Source organism: Hippopotamus amphibius, chromosome 8 (genome assembly GCF_030028045.1).
Source record: "Hippopotamus amphibius kiboko isolate mHipAmp2 chromosome 8, mHipAmp2.hap2, whole genome shotgun sequence".
Taxonomy (NCBI): Eukaryota; Metazoa; Chordata; class Mammalia; order Artiodactyla; family Hippopotamidae; genus Hippopotamus; species Hippopotamus amphibius.
The window spans coordinates 766,395-786,733 of NC_080193.1; the positions used below are offsets into that span (position 1 = coordinate 766,395).

Here is a 20,339-nt window from a genome sequence, read left to right on the forward strand (position 1 = left end):
TCTCTGCCAGGCTTGCCTCCGGGCTGGGCTGTGGGGCGCGGCTCCCAGGCTCCTTGTGCCTCGTGCTGCCCTCCGCCCCGGCGACCACACGGTGACCGAGGGGAGGGGTTCACAAGCCTCCCGGACGTCCCCAGCCCCGCCCCCCACGTGCTCTGGGATTCCACTCCACCCCCAGGCGAGCTGCGTGCCGCGCGCCTCCCAGGGCGTCCAGGACGACGCGGCGCTGGTTCTGTCCCGGGCCCTGGGCACGTGCAGGCCCACCCTGGCAGAGGCCCCCAGAAGGCTTTGTGTGTGTGGAGGCCGTGGCCCCTCGGCCAAGCCCGGAGAGCTGGGCAGGGCCATGGGGGTGCGTCCACAGGCACGGCTATGCCACGTGTGGGGGGCTGCGAGGCCAGAAGGAGGCCACATCTGGGAGGACCTCAAGGGCCAGGTGTGGGGGTTCTTCCCGCGGGCAGTAGGAGCCAGCCTGGGTGCAGGAGGGGGGCTCCGGCCGCTGTGGGAGGCGAGGGACGGGGGCCGAGGTGGTGGCTGAGCAGTGACACACGGATGCGCAGCTCTGGGGACGCAGGATGTGTGGAGGTGGCTGGGTGTGGGGAGGGGTGCAGACAGGCAGGTGTGGGGCACTCGTTGGACCTCAGTCCCCAGGACACCAGCCGAGGTGGAAGGAGGGGTGCGTCTGAGGGCTCTTGTTCTCTTGGTGCGTTAAACCCGCAGGTCCACGTGACACGAGGTCGTCCGGAGCGCGTGCAGGCCTGGGATAGCAAGCGGCCGCCAGGCACGGCGGGGTGAGGAGAAGCGGCACTGAGGGCCCCGCCGTGCCCGGCAGCCGGCCATGCGCTCCCGTCTGCGGACACCACCGCCGCGTGGGAGGAGGCCTGTGCGCCCTGCTCGCCAGTGTCCGCTGATCCGCTCTGGGACAGACGGGGGCTAGAGGGGAACAGGATGTGGTCAGACCACACCGTGACCGTGAGGCACACAGACTGGCGTGGGGCCGGCGGGAAGCCGGGCCCCTGCGGCTCCTGGGTGGGGGGGTGCCCGCGAGGCGGGATGACTCAGGGCGCTGTTGGGAACTGGGTGCTGGCAGGACGTGGGGGAGACCCTGGAGCCCGAGCAGAAAGAGCTGCCCACGGGGAGGGGCTCGAGGGAGGCTGGTCTTCCTGCCTCTGCCAGCCGCTACCCACCGGCAGCCTTGTGGGGCTGTTGCGGGTCCAGACCCCGGTGGGAGGGCCCCCGCCACTCAGCCCTCCTCTGCCCACAGCCACCTCGCCTCCTCCCTTGCTCTTCGCGCCCCCCGCGGCCCAGCCTCACACTCGTGGGCCTCCCTCTTGAAGCAGCGTCTTCGACACTCAGCTCTGCTCCGGTCCAGGGCCTGAGCTCACGGTCAAGGCTGGGCACACCGTGCTGTGTTTTCCCAAGCGGGAAGTGAAGCGCAGCGCCGCCCGAGAGTGGGGGCGGGGAAGTGCAGGATCCCCTCCCTGGGCGACCGAAGCCAGCGGGGCAAAGACACGGACCTTGGGGTCTGCAGTAATATAGTGATGTATTGCTTCTTTAGCCACGTGAGTTACCAAGTTCAAAGGCGGGGGGAAAAAACTGACGAAAATAGCAGCTCCTCCGGGACTGTCTTCCTTCTCAGCTCCTCCCTTGGCTTCTTTGGAGCTCAGGCTCGAGGCCGTGAGCGCTGTCTCGTTCTCTGCCGACCCCCTGGGCCGCGAGAGGCTGGCTAGCTGTGTGTCTCTGAAGGCTGCAGGGGGGCCCCTTCCTCGATCTCCTTGCTGGGCTGCTCGCTGGCAAGGCCCATGGCCTCCGACTGCCTCGACACCTGCCCCACCAGCGCCGCCTCCTTGGGGCCTGTCTCTGGCCGGGCCTCGGGCCGGGCCTCTTCCCGGGGCTCCAGCGTGGTGGCGGACTTCTTGTCGGAGCCGGGCTCAGGGGGCTCGGTGGCCCGCGAGCTCTCCCCCTCCTTGTTGATGGCTGCAGAGGACAGGCCCCGGGCCTTGGGCTGCAGCCACGCGTGGCTGAGGATCTCATCGATGTGCAGCCGCCGGCTGACGTCCGGCTGCAGCATGCGGTAGATGAGGTCCTTGCACTCGCCCGTGAGGTGCTTGGAGCGCGGGAAGTCCACGCGGTGCTCCTTCTGGACGCGCAGCATCCTCTTGATGTCCGAGTCGTCGTAGGGCATGGAGCCGCAGACCATGATGTAGAGGATGACGCCCAGGCTCCAGACGTCGTACACCTTGGGCTGGTAGGGGACGCCCTGCAGCACCTCGGGGGCCGCGTACGCCGCCGACCCGCAGAAGGTCTTGCTCAGCGCCAGGCGGCCGCTGCCGTCCCGCGGGCAGCGCTTGGAGAAGCCGAAGTCGGACAGCTTGATGTTGAAGTCCTTGTCGAGGAGCAGGTTCTCGCACTTGAGGTCTCGGTGGACGACGTCCAGGTCGTGGCAGTACTTTACGGCCGAGGACAGCTGGTGGAACTTCTTGCGGGCGTCGTCTTCCTGCAGGGCCCCCCGGGTCTTGATGAACTCGAGGAGGTCGCCCTGGACCCCGAGCTCCATGATGATGTAGACCTTGCCGTCGGAGGTCTCGAAGATCTCGTAGGTCTTGATGATGGAGCGGTGGTTTAGCATGGCCAGGATCTCAATTTCCCGGGGAAGGAATTTCTCCAGGAAATCCGTGGGGGCTTTCTTGCGGTCGATGATCTTGACCGCCACGTTGAACTTGAGGCGCTCCGAGTAGGCGGATTTGACTTTGGCGTAGGAGCCCTCTCCCAAATTTATTCCCATGAGGTAGCCTCGTCGCTTGAGGACGGCAGCGTCGTCCATGGTGCCAGGAGCGCCCAGTGCCCCTGAGGCTGCCCTCTACATCCCTGCGGGACATGGGCCAGCGGCGTCCTCATTTACACTGTGGACAGAGTCCTCTGGGCTGGCCGGGCCTCCCGTCCCTGCCTCCTAGAGGCCAAGACTCTGGGGTGGAACGTTTGGCATTGTCTCCCGGGTGACTTAAGTGGGTGAAGTCATAAAGGAGGACTGCCCTGGGGAATGAGGTTCCGGCCTGAGCCACTCGGACTCGGAATCTTGGAAGGCCAGCCAGCGGGCTGCAGCAGACCGAAGGCCAGCAGAGCGTGGCCTCGCGCTCGGCCGGGACCCGAGGTAGGAGGGGGCTGTGGTGAGTGCATCCGTCCACACAAGCCTCCAAACCAGAGCCGGGCCTGCTGGTGGGGTGGCGGGCTGATTTCTGCAACCCAGGGCATCCCTGGAAACCCAGGGCAGGCAGTCCCATCCATCTGGGTCTCAGCAGGAGACAGGAGACACACTTGAGCTAGGCCTGTCTGAGGAGGGTTTAGTAAGGGCTTAGCCACGTGGAGCAGAGTGTGGAGAACCCTGAGCAGTAACAGACTGCTGGAAGAAGGGAGGGTGGTCGCTGGACCTGGGAAGAGGCGTACAGGGAGGGTGACCTTGGCAGAAGAAGTGACCTCAGGTGGAGGCCACGGGACCCCACAGGGAGGGGGCTGGGGAAAGTGTCCCTGACCTCTTCTCCCTCCCTCCAACCCCGAAAGCCCCTGACAGTGTCCACGCAGGCAGCCTGCTGGCTGCACAGCAAGGCCGAGGAGGGGAGGTGGGTCAGGAGGGGCCGTGCGGGAAGCCGGGTCTGCGCGTTGCGTGGTCTGGGTGGACTCTTCACTCCCTCACCCAGACCTTTGCTGGCAGGGGTTTCTGCTCTTGGCTGTGGGCTCCCGCCCCCGGGGTCTGCCCGGCCGTGGCCCTGGCTGGGCTCCTGGGGCAGATCTGGGGCTGGGGGGCAGGAGGGGGGCCTGGACCCCTCTGAGTGCAGCAGCTGCTCCCAGCAATGCTCCCTGAGGACGCACTGGCTGGGCGGCGCTGGAGAGGGACCACCGTGTCTGCCAGCAGCGGGGCCCCTGTGCTGCAGGCCCCTCGTGTGCCGTACCCTGAGGGGGCAGGCGCAGGTGGGCCTGGCCTAGCCTCGGGGGTGGCTTTGGCTACATTCCTCCCGAGGGAGTGGGTGCGTCTCTCAGAGGACCCTGAACGTCCCAGCTGGAATCCCGGGACACCCGGGAGGATCATGCCCTTGAAGGGGTTTGGGGTGACTGCCCCTAGGGAGCGAGTTGGGGGGCTGGAGGCGGGCCGGGCTGGGCGGGGTGCCCACCGGCCTTGGCCCGCCTCCCTTTCTCTGCTCTCACCCTCACCCTCTTCCCCACCTGCTGCGTCCCCTCCCACGAGGACAGGTGCGCGGCCCGCGCCCGGAGCGCGGCCCCGGCGGCGTCCCCCCGCGCAGACCGGCCTGCTGCGGCGGCCGCGGAGCCGGCAGCGCCCTTCCCGCACAGGCGGCCCTGCTCCGTCTCCGGGATCTGGGCTCCCCTGTCGGCTCTCCTGGGGTGACCCTCCTCGAGGCCACTTCCTCGTCCGTTGGAAACGTTTCAGTGGTGCGTGCGGGTTAGGGTTAGGGTAGTCCGGGTCCCTTCGGCCTGTAAAAGACCACCTTGGGGCGCACTGACCGGACCTGGGGCTGCAGGTGCGCGAGGTGTGAAGACCCCGGCTGTGCCGGGACCCTTTGCGCCGGGGGCCCCATCTCTACCCCACCCCCGGCCCCTCGGCGCCCCGCCCCCTCCGCTCCGGCCCCGCCCCTTGCGTGTCCGTCTTCGCGGCCTCGCCGTCCCGCCTCCGCCGCCCCTGCTCTGCGGGGCCCTTAGGAGGCCCCGCCCCCGAGCCCCACCTCTCTGCTCAGCCAACGGCACCCTTGGTTCCTCGTAGTCCCGCCCCCGACAGATCCACCCCTCGGACCCCGCCCCGCCCCGGGCCGCACCCCTTTCGGCCACTGCGCACGGGGAACACGCAGGTCCCGCCCCCTCCCGGCGCTCATTGGCCGGTGCGGGCGGCGCGGGGGGGCGGGGCGGCGCGGGCAGAGCAGGACGGCCGCCATCTTGCGCGGAGCCGGAGTCGGAGCCAGAGGCGGCGACCGAGAGCGCGCGTCCGCCTGCGGCCCCTGGAGCCCCCGCACCCCCACGCTCCGGCCGCGTCCTCGCCCGGCCCGGCCCGGCCCCGGCCCGGCCCGACCCTCGGCCCGGCCCGGCCCGGCCTCCCCGCGGGGTCGCGCGGCCGCCCCGGGGACGATGCGCGGAGGATAAATGGTGCCCAAGGCAGACAGTGGCGCCTTCCTGCTGCTCTTCCTGCTGGTGCTCACGGTCACCGAGCCGCTGCGGCCAGGTGCGCGGGGGCCGGGGGCGGGGGGCCTGAGCGGAGGGGCGGAGGGCGCGGGGCCGGGGGCGCGGCCTGAGCGGAGGGGCGCGGGGGGCCTGAGCGGAGGGGCCGGGGGCGCGGCCTGAGCGGAGGGGCGCGGGGCCGGGGGCGGGGGGCGCGGGGCCGGGGGCGCGGCCTGAGCGGAGGGGCGCGGGGCGCGGGGCCGGGGGCGCGGCCTGAGCGGAGGGCGCGGGGCGGGGGCGGCTGGCCTGTGGCCCTCAGGCGTCGGCGAAGCCCCCGGGGCCGGCGCCTTCCGAAGGCGGCCTGTGGCGAGGGTCCCGGGAGACCCTTCCCTGCGTGGCGGGTGCGCCCCTGCTCCGGCGAGAAGCTCGGGTCCCAGGTGCGCGCCGGTTTCTCCGTGCCGCGCAGGAGCTCGGGGGCCGCGGCCCGCGGTGCTTGCGGGGCGGCCTGCGGAGATGCTGTGTCTTGCGGTCGGCAGGGAAGAGCCCTGGGCTCGGAGGCTGAGGGCAGCGCTGTGGCTCACACGCGTGAACGCGCTCGCGTCTGTACCGATGCAGCCGGAGAGCGTGGCTCTCGCTCTGCTCTCTAGTGGAGGAAGGGGCCCGTGAAGGCGGCAGCGGCCAGCGCCCCGGGGTGGGCGCTGTCAGACCTGGGCGTGCCCCGCAGGGCGGGGAGCACCGCGGTGTGCGGCCCCCGCCCCGGCACGCTGCGTCGCCACCTGCGCGGGGTGCGCTGCCTCCCCCCCAGCGTCCACTTGGTTTCAGCCGGAGTGTCCAGCCGTGCTCCTCTGCGCGGCCTCGGTGGGAACCGAAGCCGGCGCCTGTGGAGGAGCGTGCCTTGTGGGCGCTGGGGTTTGTGGGCTCTTGTGGTACATCCTTTGGGAAACGTGTTCACGCCTGTGGAGAGGTGAGAGTCATCTCGTCTGCCTCCTCGGTTCCCGTTTTGCTGTCATGTCGCTGGAGTCGGGTGAAGCCGCACGTCACGCGTGTTTTCCTCGGGGTGTTTCTGGTTCCGGGTCCAGCGTCTCCTGCTTGGCCGATGGACGTTGGCGATGTCCCCGACGTGCCTTTGACCGTCTGTCTCTGTGTCTTGCCAGCTGGGCAGCAGCAGCTCAGAAAGTGTCTTGGCGCGCTCGCCGCCTGCCCGTCACTAGGGAGGACCGACGCAGAGGGGGTGCCCTCCCTGTCGGAGCTCTTCAGGGCAGGAGGCGGAGACGAGGTGTCAGTCGGTCCCCAGGTGGCCAGCCCTTCGCCCCTGCAAGGCAGGGGAGGTTTCAGGAGGCCGCACGCTCAGGTCTGTGTTGGGGCAGGAGGTGGCTCTGCTTGCGGGAGCAGAGGTATCGTTGTCACTGGGTGACTCCCCAGATCAGCGACTCACAGCAGCCTCTGGTGCTGTCTTGAGTTGCCATCCAAGACCTGAGGGGCTCCAGCTGGCTCCCTGATTTTGGCTGGGCAGCGAGGTGGCTCTCCCTCTAGGTCACAGATCTGCTTGGGTGCCTGTGTGTGCCCTGTCCTGCCAGGCAGGGTCTGCTGGGAGAGGGGCCGTTCTGGTCTTAGCCTGTGTGCTTTTTCTCCAGGTCTTGGCTTAGACCCACACTAGGGTGTGAGGAAGGAACCAGGCAGACCTGCTTTCCAGGAGGTTTTCTGCCAGGTGGAGCACTGTTGGCTCCTCTCTGGTGCAGGCTAGGGCGTGAAGCCTTTCATGGAGTGGGCAACAGAAAAGTGTTGAACTTGAACTTTTGCCATTGTTTTTTTTTTTTTTTTTTCTTTTTTTCTTTTATTTTAAGTAGTTTACTTTTAATTAAAAGAAATCTGTTTTTAAAAAGATCAGTTTACTTATTTATTGGTTGCCTGGCATGGGGTTCTCATTGAGGTGGCTTCTCTTGTTGTGGAGCATGGGCTCTAGGCCTGCGGGCTTCAGTAGTTGTGGCACATGGGCTCAATAGTTGTGGCTCGTGGGCTCTAGAGCACAGGCTCAGTATTTGTGGTGTGTGGGCCTTGTTGCTCTTCAGCATGTGGGATCTTCCCGGACCAGGGCTTGAACCCTAGTCCCCTGAGTTGGCAGGCAGATTCTTAACCACTGCACCACCAGGGAAGCCCCCATGGTGTCTTTCAAATGCACATTTGATCTCAGTTGATTGAGGAAGTGTTATATGCCAGACGCTGTCAGGTGGTCCCTGTGGGTAGATACTGTTGCTAGTTCCATTTTACACATGGGGGAAATGAAATAGAGCTCATGATATCAGGTGGCTGAGATGAGGTTTCAGTCCTAGAAGTCTGGCCCGCCTGTGGTCATGCACCCTTGGCTCTCTCCTTCCCAGCTGTGTATGTCCTGCCCTGGCTGTCGTTAACCCCAGAGGTGGAGCCCCAGGCCACCTCTGCTCCCCTGATCTACCCCGTGGTTCTCCAGGTGAGCGTGCAGAACTTTTTCCATCTGAATACTCTGGTCTGAGGGGTAGAACCAGCCCTCTCCTCAGGTCCCCGCTGTGTTCAGGCATCATGACCGACATGGTGTGTGTTGTATACGCTGGGGCTGTGGTGAGAGAGAAAGCGTGGGGACCTCTGCTGAGGGGTCACAAACATGGAAGGGCATTTGGGGACCGCCAGCTGCGATCCTATCGCAGTGATCGTTCTCCATATGCATCCCGTTCTCTGAGAACGCAACATCAAGCGTTTTTTCTAAACGTGTGTTTTTCTAGCTTCAATTATGAGAGGAAATCCTGCCGTGGTTTTAGCCACAGCTCCGTCCATAGTGACCCCCACCACACACTTGCCTTCCCCGAGTGAGCTGAGGCCCCAGTTCTGGAAGAGCTTGTTTTTAGCCAGGCGGCCTGGTGGAGGAGCAGGGCCAAACGCCGTCTGCCTGGTGCTGCTGGGAAGCTGACTGGGAGAGGCCAGTGACGATGCGTGAGGTCACAGCGGGGGAGCAGCATGGCTGGGGGTTCAGACCAGGGCGGGGGCCTGGCCCCTAGTTCAGGGTTCTGTCCCCTGTGCGACTCGGGACCTGGAGGGGCCTGTTGGCTGTGCCGAACTGACAGCTGCCGCGGGTCAGTGGACGGGAAGAGGGGCTGTGTTTCACAAGCAGACGTGGCCGGAGCTCGCAGATGGCGCTGGACAGTGGGGTCTGCCCGGGGCTTGCCAGGCGCCTGCCACGTTTGGAGCCCCTGCTCAGTCCCGACCCACAGCACTGCCCAGCTTGTCCCGCGGGCAGGGGGGCCTTTGAGCCTGACGCTTGGATTCTCTTTACTTGGAAAGTAGTGTCATGCGCTTTCCAACTTCGCTAGCTAATGAGTTGTTTTTTTTAAATAAAGAAGTGTTTTGTTTGGGAATGATTTCAAACTTATAGAACAGCTGCAGGGAGAAGATCAGTGCAAAGAACGCTGCATGTCCACTGCCCGGATCTCTCTGCGGGTCTGCTTTGCCCCACGTGCACGTGTGCGTCTCTGCGGGCGCACACGCGTTGTTTTCTGAACCGTGTGAGAGCCCTTTCCCCTGGAGCGCTCTGGCCAGTGCTGAGAGCAGATGTGAGCAGCCATGCCTCCCTGCCTGTCGCCTGCTGCGGGGAAGGGCAGAGGCAGCCCTGCGGCCAAAGCTTGCTTGGCCCGGACCCCAGTCAGGGGTCGAGTTTCAGTTGGTGGTTCTGGTCTCAGGATGAGGGCGTGTGGCTGCTGCCGTTGGGCGCGTGTGTGTGCACCTCTGCGGTCTCTCCGGCCCAGATTGCTGTCGCCGCAGCCCTCCCTGGTCCCCCGGCTCCCCTCCCCCTCCCCGTGAGCAGCCGCACTGACCCGGCCCCCTGCACAGGTGGGGGTCCATAGCTCACGTGGTCCTCTGCCTCCTGGCAGTTGGCACTGGGTGACACCTGGCAGTCCCCTGACTCCGAGTGCGGTGTGTCAGTGCCAGCGCTTGGGAGCTGGGAGACAGCAGGGCACCCACTAAACGCCTTTTTCTCGGGCTGCTGCTGGGCTGCTCCCTGTCCCTGTGCTTGGTGTCCGGATGCTGAGGAGTCATTGAGCAGCTCCTTCCCTGTCCAGGCTGCGGAGCAGACCAGTGATCTCGAGAGCCCAATTTTGGACCATAGTTTGCCGGGCAGAGTGCTGGGTGGGCTTGCAGTGCGGTTACTGACTTCGTGGAAGCAGTCGCAGCTTGTCCCGCGACTCCAAGCTTAGCCCCGCCGGGCCCTGCAGGGCAAGTCCAGGGGAGGGGAGGGGAGTGGCCCGCAGGCTGTGGCTGGAGTGTGGTGGCCCAGAGCCCCAGAGCATTCTGGGACTTCTGGGCACCGACCTGGGAGAGAGGAAAGCCAAGGTCTGGGGTTGCTTCCCAGGAGCTTCTTTTGGTTCCAGGTGCGTCCAGGGTGGTGGTTTGAGAGCATGGAGCCCAGGGCTGCGCTCTCCGGAGTCTGGCCTCCCTGCTGCCCACCCTGTGCCCTCTTGGTGCCTCGGTTTCCTCGTCTGTGACGTGGACACAATAGCAGCGTGTATGTGCTTCATGGAGGTGTGAGGATTAGAGTGGATGTGTCTTGTGCAAAGCATGTGCTCTGTAGAAGCTGTGAACATTATGCAGGTGTTGCGTTCAGGGCGCTCAGGGCCCCTGAGAGTGTGGACGTGCTGGTGCGTGAGGGCATTTTCTCAGGAGGCAGCGAGCACAGGGGCTTTGAGCCGCGCCTGACACTTTGTGAGCGTGAGTCCAGCTGCTGCCGGAGGTGGGGGTGGCATGCCCGGAGCCCCCAGACAGTCGCAGCCCTTTGAACAGGGCCAGGATTGTTCACGCTGACACGGTTTGTTCTGTCACCTCCGTGCTGGGATGCCCGGAGCTGCTCTGGCACCGAGTGGGCGCTCAGAAATCAGTTATTGAACAAGCGCACAAGTGGCTGTTTATGTTTTGACATAAAGAGCAGCGGCTCCCTTCCCCAGCAGGCCTTGCAGCTGTCCCGGCGGGGGCTGGGGGGCGGGTGGAGAGGACAGGGGCCTGCGGCAGGAACGCCTTTGGGGACTGGGGAGGGGGGTGCTACAGAGCCAGCTGGTCTGGGCCTCACGCTGGCGGGGTCGCTTCTGCGGGCGTGAGCGGCCCTGAGAGGTGAGGGCAGGTGAGGCTCCTCACCGCCGTGGGTCCTCACTGAAGCTCACCAGCGGCCCAGGTGGGGGTCGCGAGGGGCTGGGGGGGGGCTGCCCCTCCGATGGCCGTGTCCTCTGCCCAGGGACGTGGCCTGCCTTCCCGGGCTGGCGCACTGCACCGGCCTCGCTGGAGAGCCCCCGGCGGGCGTGGGGGCGGCGCGTGCTCGCCCCGTGGCTTTCTCTCCCTCCTCTCCGTCCGGCGTGGCCGTCACCCCAGCCCCGGGCTGGGCCTGGTCCTTCGTGCCCCTGCCCCTTCCCGTCCCTTCTGCAGGCTGGCTTCCGGTCCCCTGGCAGCCAGCTGTCAGTCTGATCAGCTTGTCATCTGTCTGTCCGTCCTCAGCTGTTGACAACTCTGTGTCGGGCAGGACAGGGCTGAGGGCAGAGCCCCGTGTGGATGCCGCACCACGAGGGCCTCTGGGTCCACCCTGAGCCCGGCCCTGCTCAGACGCTGCCTGCCTCCCTGGGGACCCTCATTAGGAGTTGGTTGCTGGGGGGAGGATTGCCTGGGGCTCCCCGGGTACTGGACGGGCGCAGGAGGCACCGTGAGGACATCCTGGAGGGTCGGCGGGAGACGTAAAGCTCCAGGACCCCTGTGCACTTGCCACCGGGTCTCCTGACGTGGACGCCTTTCAGGTGTCACTGGCTACATCCTAGGGTCCCTGGCCTCTTAGTTACCCACAGAGCGTTGTGGTCATACAGGTTGGGGCGGAAGGCCTGGAAGGCATGCGGCGGGCTTTGTAGCAGCCGTCCGGGGGTCTGCTGGTCACTCCCGGAGGGCAGACATTCTTCCGATTCTGTCCTCCACCCCAGCCGTGCGAAGGGTGCGTGTCCGGGCTGGTGTGTGAGCCGTGGGAACGCCCAGCCCAGTCTGGAAATGTGATGTTGGGTGTTTTCCCATACTTATAAACATTCATACTTAGGTTATTTTATGTAAATGGAATTATATGTTTTGTACAACTTTTTTTTCACTTTTTCACTTGACAGTGTTTTGGAGGTCTTTGTGGGTTCGTCCATACAGCTTTACTTCATTCTTTTTTTTTTTTCCTTAAACAAGCCTTCATGAGACCTTTCCTCAGTCTTGTTTTGCCCGCGGGGCCTGCTTCCAAGGGACCTCTTATCAAAGTTTTTACTCAACCAGAAGCTGGCGTTTGAAGAGCTGCCCCCGTGGGAGGTGGCGGGGCAGTGCTGGGGACCCGTGGGCTTGACCCGTGGGCTTGTCTCAGCCTGATGCCATGGGCGGCAGCTCCAGGCCGACTCTGGGTTTTCACGTGTATTTACACTGTAACTCAGGGTTGTGTGCTTATTTACCGAAATAGCATAGTTTCACCAAGGATAATTTAGATTCAGAGTGACCATTTAGAGGAACTTTGACATAAACAAAATTACTCTGTTGGGAGGTGACTTAAGAGCAAAAGTGAAACTGAATCCTAAGGCCCAGTGATCCGCATGTTTTGTTGACATGAGGAAGCCTTAATCCCAGAAAGAATTAAGATTCCAAAATATCTTCCTTCAGGGGGAGGCAGGGGTGATTCTTCTGAAACTTTTCACTTTGGAAACATTTCAGGCTGTAGAAAAGTTGCAGGACTAGTACTGAGAGCTCCACCTGTATACAGTTCACGTACAGTCACCGATTGTGACAGCTGTACGCTCTGCGTGTGTGTGTGTGTGTATGCAGACGTGTGTGTGCACGCCCAGAGATGACATGTATCTGCACACAGACGGGACCCTTCACTCCTGAGTCCCTGGCTCCTGTGTCCGAGGACAGGCCGTTGTCCCGGAAGCACGGTGCAGGAGGCACATTTAGGGCGGTGGACCCGGGGCAGCCCATGAGCTGAAGCCCACTGTGTGGGGCATCCCATTCACCACACATTTTTTTCCCCATTCCAGGATCCAGCCTGGGATCATGTGTTGCATTTAATTGTCACGTGCATTTAATCTTCTGAAATCTGGGCAGTTCCCTAGCTTTCTTTGTCTTCCGTGGCGTGGACTTTTTAAAGCGTACAGGCCGGCCATTCTGTAGAATAGTCCTCCTTTTAGGTTTATCAGAGCGTTTCCTCGTGGTCAGATTCAGTTACCACACCTTTGGCAGGAGGGGTCCCCCTGGGACGTTGACCTCCTCAGCCCATGCATCCCGGGCACAGCCAGCAGCTTGCCCCAGGAATGAGCTTGTTAACCGTGGCCGCAGGGTGAGGTGGCTGTGACTGCCTTTCTCAGCTGGGAAGGTGGCTCTCTTCCCGCCTCTCTAGTCGGCAGGTTCTCCTCAGGGAGACAGGTCGCCTGGCCCAGGGCTCTGAGTCACCTGTTGATGACTCTTGCCTGAATCAGCTATCGCTGCGATCATCGCTCAGTGACGGTTTTCTTACCCTTCTTTCATTTACTACTAGTCTACTATAAAAACACCTGCCCTTCCTCTTTATTTTTTAATATCGGCATGGCCTCGTGCATTCTTCTTTTTATCCAGCGCGTCATCATCTGTTACTGTCGTTATTGGTGCTTATGTTGCAGTTGGTTTGGGCGGTGGAAGCCCCTTCGGGCGGGCCTCTGTGTCCTGCACGCCCCCCCATCACCAGGCTCCTCTTGTATTTTTCCTGCCCCCAGCATTTTTCCAGGCAGCACTGGTTCCTTTTAGTGGGAGATGATGTTCTTGGTTCTGGGTGTGTTCGTCGCTACGAGGACCTCGCTGCTAGACCTCTCTGTGGTGTGGGCGAATGGGTGTGTCCGCGGGTGTCACTTTGTGTAGGTTCATGCCGTATCTTTAGTTCCATCCTAGCGTCTCGGTCTGGCTTCCTCTCCCTGGTTCACTGGTGTGTCCCTCTTTCTACAGCAGGACCTGGGCTTCCGGCAGCATCAGTAGATTTACTGTTTGCTTTTCCCACAGCGCACACAGAGCCATTTCAGGGGTGCTGTACCTGTTACCACTGACCAACCGGGTTAGAGTTTGGGGGTTGTTTGTTTTGTTTTTTTGGTTGTTTTGCAGTTCTTTTTGTCTTTAGACTGATGGTATATACTCAAAGTACTGGGTCCAGAAGCTCTTTGGATCATTTCTCTTCTCTTCTGTGTGTCTGTTAAACAGTTAAATTCAAAACTGTGTTGATTTGAAACCACCTTTGTTAGACAAGTAACGTTGAGGAAGGTATTTAATAAAATCTCATTATTATACCAAGCTTCTATTTCATCACACTAAATGTTAACGACATTTCTTTTTTCCAGTGGGTTGTAGTATTTTCCTGAGTAAATTAAAATATCATTTTAGAAGTAGATACTTATAGCTTTAACATGTCAACTCTCATTAGTATATATTACTATTTGCTTATATTTTTTCCGGTTTTGCTTCTATGGTATGAAGAGAATTATCTATGTTGACTAAATGATCAGTCAGCATCACTGGAAAGAAAGGCCAGGTAAAATGTATAACAATTATATTCTTTAGATTTTAGCATTAATAAATGGTGTTAATTAATGTTTTTTATTTTGTTCCATAAAACCTTCAGAGGGAGTATGCTAGAAATTGCTTTGTGAAACTAACTGCAGTGTGGTGTTCTGGATGGGGTCCTGGAATGGGAAAAGGACTGTAGTGGAACAAGTCTTCTGGCTGTTTTTGAATTGGGTTGTTTTTAGGCTGTTGAGATTTTGGAGTTTTCTGTATATTCTGGTTACTAACCCCTAATCAGACACATGACCTGCAAATGTTTTCTCTAATTATGTAGGTTGCATTTTTACTTTGTCGGTTCTTTAGGTTTGTTGTAGTACCCGTCATCTACTTTTGCCTTGTTGCCTGTGCTTTTGATGTCATAGCCAAGAAACCATTGCTAAATCCAATGTCATGAAGCTTTTCTCCTGTGTTTTCTTCTAGGAGTTTTATAGTTTCATGTCTTTTTTTTTTTTTTAATTGGAGTATAGTTGTTTTACAATGTTGTGTTAGTTTCTACTGTACAGCGAAGTGGAGTTCCCTGTGCTATACAGCAGGTTCTCATTAGTTATCTGTTTTATACATATTAGTGTATATATGTCAATCCCAATCTCCCAGTTCATCCCACCCCTCTTTTCCCCCCATTGGAGTCCATACATTTGTCCTCTACATCTGTGTCTCTATTTCTGCCTTGTAAACAGGTTCATCTATATCATTTTTCTAGATTTCACATACATATGTTAATATACAGTATTGGTTTTTCTCTTTCTGACTTACTTCACTCTGTATGACAGTCTCAAGTCCATCCATATCTCTACAAATGACCGAATTTCAGTACTTTTTATGGCTGAGTAATATTCCATTGTATACAGGTACCACATCTTCTTTATCCATTCATCTGCCGATGGTCATTTAGGTTGCTTCCATGACCTGGCTATTGTAAATAGTGCTGCAGTGAACATTGAGGTGCATGGGTCTTTTTGAACTATGGTCTTCTCCAGACATATGCCAAGAAGTTAGATTGCTGGATCATATGGTAACTCTATTTTCAGGTTTTTAAGGACCCTCCATACTGTTCTCCATAGTGGCTGTATCAATTTACATTCCCACCAACAGTGCAGGAGGGTTCCCTTTTCTCCACACCCTCTCCAGCATTTATTGTTTCTAGATGTTTTGATGATGGCCATTCTGACTAGTGTGAGGTGGTACCTCACTGTGGTTTTGATTTGCATTTCTCTGATGATTAGTGATGTTGAGCATCTTTACATGTGTTTGTTGGCCATATGCATGTCTTCTTTGGAGAAATGCCTATTTAGGTCTTCCACCCATTTGTGGATTGGGTTATTTGCTTTTTTGGTATTAAGCTGCATGATCTGCTTATATATTTTGGAGATTAATCCTTTGTCAGTTGCTTCATTGGCAAGTATTTCCTCCCATTCTAAGGGTTGTCTTCTTGTCTTGTTTATGGTTTCTTTCGCTGTGCAAAAAAAGCTTTTAAGTTTCATTAGGTCCCATTTGTTTATTCTTGATTTTATTTCCTTTATTCTAGGAGGTGGGTCAAAAAGGATCTTGCTTTGATGTATGTCATAGAGTGTTCTACCTATGTTTTCCTCTAGGAGTTTTATAGTGTCTGGCCTTACATGTAGGTCTTTAATCCATTTTGAGTTCATTTTTGTGTATGGTGGTAGGAAGTGTTCTAATTTCATTCTTTTACATGTTGCTGTCCAATATTCCCAGCACCACTTATTGAAGAGGCTGTCTTTTTTCCATTGTATATTCTTGCCTCCTTTGTCAAAGATAAGGTGCCCATATGTGTGTGGGTTTACCTCTGAGTTCTGTATTCTGTTCCATTGATCTTCCTTTTTATTTTTGTGCCAGTACCATACTGTCTTGATCACTGTGGCTTTGTAGTATAGTTTGCAGTCAGGAAGCTTGATTCCACCAGCTCCATCTTTCCTTCTCTGTTGACTTTTCATTTGATTGCATTGTGATCAAACAACACACTCTGTAAAATTTGAACCATTATGAATGTATTGAGATTTGTTTTATGGCTCATGTGTTTATCTATTATGGTAAATGTTTTGTACGCATGTGAAGACACCTCGTTGGGCAGAGGTGTCTGTGGGTGTCGATTGGGTCCAGCTGGTTGATAGTGTTGTTCAGGTTGTCTGTGTCCTTGCTGATTCTGTCTGCTTGTTCTGTCACTTATTGAGTGAAGGGATTGAAACTGATTTTGAATTTGTCTATTAGTTATAGCAGTTTTTCCTTCATTTAAAGCAGAGACAATTAAGGTTATTACGTTCTTTGTCACTGTTAAATACTTTCTCCATTCCTTGCAATGTTATTTGCCCTGAAGTCTCCTTTGTGTGGTATTAATACAGCCACCCCTACTTTCTTTTGATAAGTGTTAGCATGCTGTATCTTTTTCCATTCTTTCACCCCATATGTGAATTTAATTACTGTCTACCACTTTGTCATTAGTTTTATGTTTGTGCCAACTGGTATTCCTTTTCCCTGTCTTTCTCCTTCCTTTGGAGTATGTTGTGTTCCTTTTTGTCTTCCTTGTTGGCTTATTTGCTGTAGCTCTTGCATTAGTTTAGTGACGTTCCTCTTTAACTTACATCATTCACAGGACAGACCACTTTGCCCGTAGCGTAAGAGCCTTCAAATGGTACACCTCAGCTTCTCGCCTCCTGACTTCTGTGCCGCTGTCGTCAGAATTTTACTTCTACTCAGGTTATAAACCCCATGACAGAGTACACGTGCGTTTGCTTTAAATGTCTCCAGTTGGCGGCCTTTTCCTTTTTCCTCTCAGAACTGAGATGTGTTCCACCGCCTTCCAGCATGTATTGTTTCTAATGAGAAGTCTGCTGTCACCTTTACTTTGCTTTCCGTGCATCATGTCTTTATTCTCTGCTTTTAAGATTTTTCTTTTTTTTTTTTTGCTGGTTTTAAGCAATTTGATTATGATATGCCTTGGAATATTTCTATTTTTATTTTAAAAATTTATTTTATTTTTGGCTGCATTGGGTCTTTGTTGCAGTGCTCAGGTTTCTCATTGAGGTGGCTTCTCTTGTTGCAGAGCACAGGCTCTTGGCATGTGGGCTTCAGTAGTTGTGGTGCATGGGCTCAGTAGTTGTGGCGCACGGGCTTAGTTGCTGTGTGGCATGTGGGATCTTCCCAGCCCCGGGGTCAAACCTGTGTCCCTTGCATTGGCAGGTGGATCCTTAACCACTGTACTACCAGGGAAGCCCCTGCCATTGTTTCTTTAAATATTTTTTCTATTCCTTCTCCATGTACGTGTGTGAGGTTGCTTGAAGTGGCCCCAATGCCACAGTTAATTTTTTTCTAGTTTTCTTTTCTTTCTGTTTAGAGTGTCTGTTGTTGTCCGAGCAGTGTATTTTTATCTCTCACAGTATGTTTTTGTTTGTTCCTTTTTATAAATTCTCTAGTTGCAGTGATCAGGGGCTACTCTTTGTTGCATGGGCTTCTCATCGCAGTAGCTTCTCTTGTTGCGGAGCACAGGCTCTAGGCACGCGGGCTTCAGTAGTTGTGACACGTGGCCTCAGTAGTTGTGGTGCACAGGCTTAGCTGCTCCGTGGCATGTGGGATCTTCCTGGACCAGGGCTTGAACCCGTGTCCCCTGCATTGGCAGGCGGATTCTTAACCACTGTGCCACCAGGGACATCCCTCACAGTTTGTTTTCTTTTCATTTTTATTGGTGTATAGATTTTAGTTGCTTTACAATGTCATGTTAGTTTCCGCTGTACAGAAAAGTGAATCAGCTATACGTATACACATATCCCCTCTTTTTTGGATTTCATTCCCATTTAGGTCTCCACAGAGCATTGAGTAGAGTTCCCTGTGCTATACAGTAGGTTCTCGTTAGGTATCTGTTTTATACGTAGTACTGGGGGTGTCCTCAGCCCCTGCTCACCAGTGCTTGGTGCCCCAGGGGCTCCTCTGTGCGTCTCTGGGTCCTGCCCTCGTGCAGGCCTCCCGTCTCTGTCCTGTGAGCTCTCCCTGCCGTGGTGCCAGTGTTCAGCTGCACCCGCTGCCCTTGGCTGAGGATAGGACAGGGCCCATCGTTGGGCATCCGCGAGCTGTGCTCTGTCTCTCCTCCTTCGTCATCCGGTTGGTGGGCAGGACCAGGCCCTCACTCCTGTCCCCCTGGGCTCCTGGCTTTGCCCCTCGGCTCCGGAGTGTGCAGCCTGCTTCCTGAGGACTGGAGAGTTGTAATCTCCAGCTTTGCAGCCTGTGTGGGTCTCTCGTAGCCCCTCAGCTCAGCTGTAGTGGCTCAGCCGCCGCCCCGGACAGTCCACATGTGGCCGTGCCCGTGACACGGCACCTGAGAGCCAGGGTGGGTGGGACAGGGGCTGGCTGACCCCCGCCACCACCAGGCCCTTCGGTGCTGAGTGTCTGAGTGTCTTGTCTGCTCCCCGTTGCAGCTGCTTCCGGAGACCACCGCCCACTGTGCCTTCCTGTGAGCACAGGTCCTGTCGCGGTGCTTAGGGCCGAGTCGCCTGTGTTCGGGCAGGACGCCACTGGGAGGGGCACGGCGTCCTCACACCGTTGGGCCGTGGTGGGCTCTCCTGCTCCCCCTCCCCGTCCTGTGCACCTTGGGAAGCCACGGACACGCCCTGGGAGCCCGTGCCCCCACCTCGTCCAGACGGCGGCCGGGGGCCCTGAGTGGGGGCGGCGCCTCCGGCTGCTCAGGGTGCGTGTCCGCGTGGCCCCCGCGCCGTGGGCTCCGCAGTGGGGCGGCCTGGGTGGCCCGCATCCTCAACGGCCTCTTGCCTTTGGTCCACAGAGCTGCGCTGCAACCCGGGCCAGTTTGCCTGCCGCAGTGGCGCCATCCAGTGCATCCCGCTGCCCTGGCAGTGCGACGGGCTGGCCACCTGCGAGGATGAGAGCGACGAGGCAGGCTGTCCGGGTGAGTGCCGGGCGGGGCCGGGGGCGGCGGGGGTCGCCCCCACGAGGCGCGCGTTCACCACAGCCCCGGCGCTCAGCCTGGCCCGGGCCTGCGCCGCTCACAGGGGACGTGCTTTGTCCGCTGAAGACCCTGCTGAAGACCTGGCTGCGCCCGCCCCACAGCCCGCCGCGTCCCAGGCCGGCCCCGGGGCTTCCTACCCATGCTGGGGCCTGCCTTCCTCTTTGCCTCGAGCCCCCTGCTCTGTTTCCGCGTGGACAGACCCTGCCCGTCCTCAGGGCTTTGCTCACGTGGGACCGCGACCCGACGCATCTCCGGGCCTCCGGCAGGAGGTGGGCCTCGGCCGGCCCTGCGCTGTCCCTCCCTCCCCACCGCACTGGGATGGCTGGCGGTTCCCACGTCTCCTGGCTTAGGCTTCATTCCTTTCTCCAGACCCTGAGCTCGCGGAGGGCAGCAGGCCTGTCCTCTTCCTCAGCTCGCAGGAAAGGAAAGGAGGGCGTGGGTCCTCTAGGCCCCGCTCACTCCCACCAGGGTCAGGTGGTGATCGGATGGAAGGTGACACGTGCTCTCAGGACAGCCCTTCGAGGGGGTTCAGAATAAGCAGCAGAGGGGGTCCAGTCAGACGGCATCGGCCGTGACGGTGGCCGTTGAGAGGCGTCCCCTCCCAGTCTCCCTGGAGGCTGTGCTGTCTTGGTTGTCTTGTGCATGTCTCTGGTTGTCTCGTGCACGTCTGTGGTCAAGGTGTCTGCCTTTCCGGTGACAGTGGAGGTGGTGGGGGCCGGGCTGGGAACCTCCGGGGCCGTCCCGTGTCTGGGAGCTCACCCGGTCATTCCTGGGGCCGCAGCCTGGGGAGGACGGTGGTCGGAACTGGGAGCGTCCCCTGGCCTGACACGTGGGGCACGTCGCATCCAGCCTCCCGGAGAACATTCGGAACGGGGGCCTCGTGGTCTTGGCTGGCTCTGAGCTGGAAGCGGGGCTGGTTGGCTGTTCTGAGTGCCCTGTGGCTGAGCTTTCAGGTTGTGGGTAAGGACTGTGCTGTCACAAAACGGAGCACAGTGCTGCGGGGCTGTCATCCTGCTTGTCCTGCCTGTGGACTTGTTGGGGGCTGGGCTGGACCAGGGCCCTTCTGGTCATGGGGTCCTGGGGGGCTGCCCCGTTCAGCAGCTCGCTCAGAGTTCCCGGGTTTCAGTGTTTTGTCCCCAGGGGAAGAGTCCAGTCTGTTACCCAGGGGAGCAGCGGGCAGACTCTCTGGGGCGGGGGGGGCTTGAGTGTGCCCGGGAGGGGCGAGGAGGGCCCCCCCCCCCCCGGTTCTGCACCTGCCCTGCGGTGCTGCGTGCAGGGCCCAGGTGGGCTGCACACGGTGGCTTCTGACAGCTCTAAAGTTGGGATTCTGAGAAATTTGTTATCAAAATATACCAAGAATAATACAGTGCTCGTGTTCTCGCTTCCTTGAATTAATAACTTTTGAAATTATGTCGTATTTATCTCTAGTTTATTTTAAAAGAAACCTTTAAAAAATCATGGCTAAGGACCTACTGTATGACACAGGTAACGATACTCAGTATTTTGTAGTAACCTATGAGGGAGAAGAACCTGAAAACTGTGTGTGTGTGTGTGTGTGTGTGTGTGTGTGTGTGTGTGTGTGTGTGTGTGTGTGTGTGTGTGTGTGTGTGTGTGT

General features: G+C 58.4%; 2 protein-coding genes across 10 annotated transcripts in view; one reads left to right on the forward strand and one right to left on the reverse strand.

Moving 5' to 3' along the window:
- Window positions 1-1,523: 1,523 nt before the first annotated feature.
- Window positions 1,524-2,835, reverse strand: TSSK1B (testis specific serine kinase 1B). The gene has a single exon (XM_057746963.1). The coding sequence runs from the start codon at window positions 2,816-2,818 to the stop codon at window positions 1,721-1,723; it is 1,098 nt and encodes a 365-aa protein (XP_057602946.1). The 5' UTR covers window positions 2,819-2,835; the 3' UTR covers window positions 1,524-1,720.
- A 2,244-nt stretch (window positions 2,836-5,079) lies between these two features.
- DGCR2 (DiGeorge syndrome critical region gene 2) overlaps window positions 5,080-20,339 on the forward strand; it is a 51,619-nt gene continuing 36,359 nt past the window's right edge. For 3 of the 9 annotated variants that reach the window (XM_057746956.1, XM_057746957.1, XM_057746958.1), the window contains exons 1-2: window positions 5,080-5,218; window positions 18,542-18,664. In XM_057746956.1, coding sequence (XP_057602939.1) covers window positions 5,140-5,218; window positions 18,542-18,664 — 202 coding nt within the window. In that variant the 5' untranslated portion in view covers window positions 5,080-5,139. Of the gene's footprint in view, window positions 5,219-6,138; window positions 6,506-18,541; window positions 18,665-20,339 lie in introns of those variants that run through there. The other 6 variants (XM_057746953.1, XM_057746954.1, XM_057746955.1 and 3 more) reach the window with 2 other exon arrangements.

Coding starts and splice junctions, on each gene's coding strand:
- TSSK1B (XM_057746963.1), bottom strand. CDS start 2,818: ATGGACGACGCTGCCGTCCTCAAGCGACGAGGCTACCTCATGGGAATA.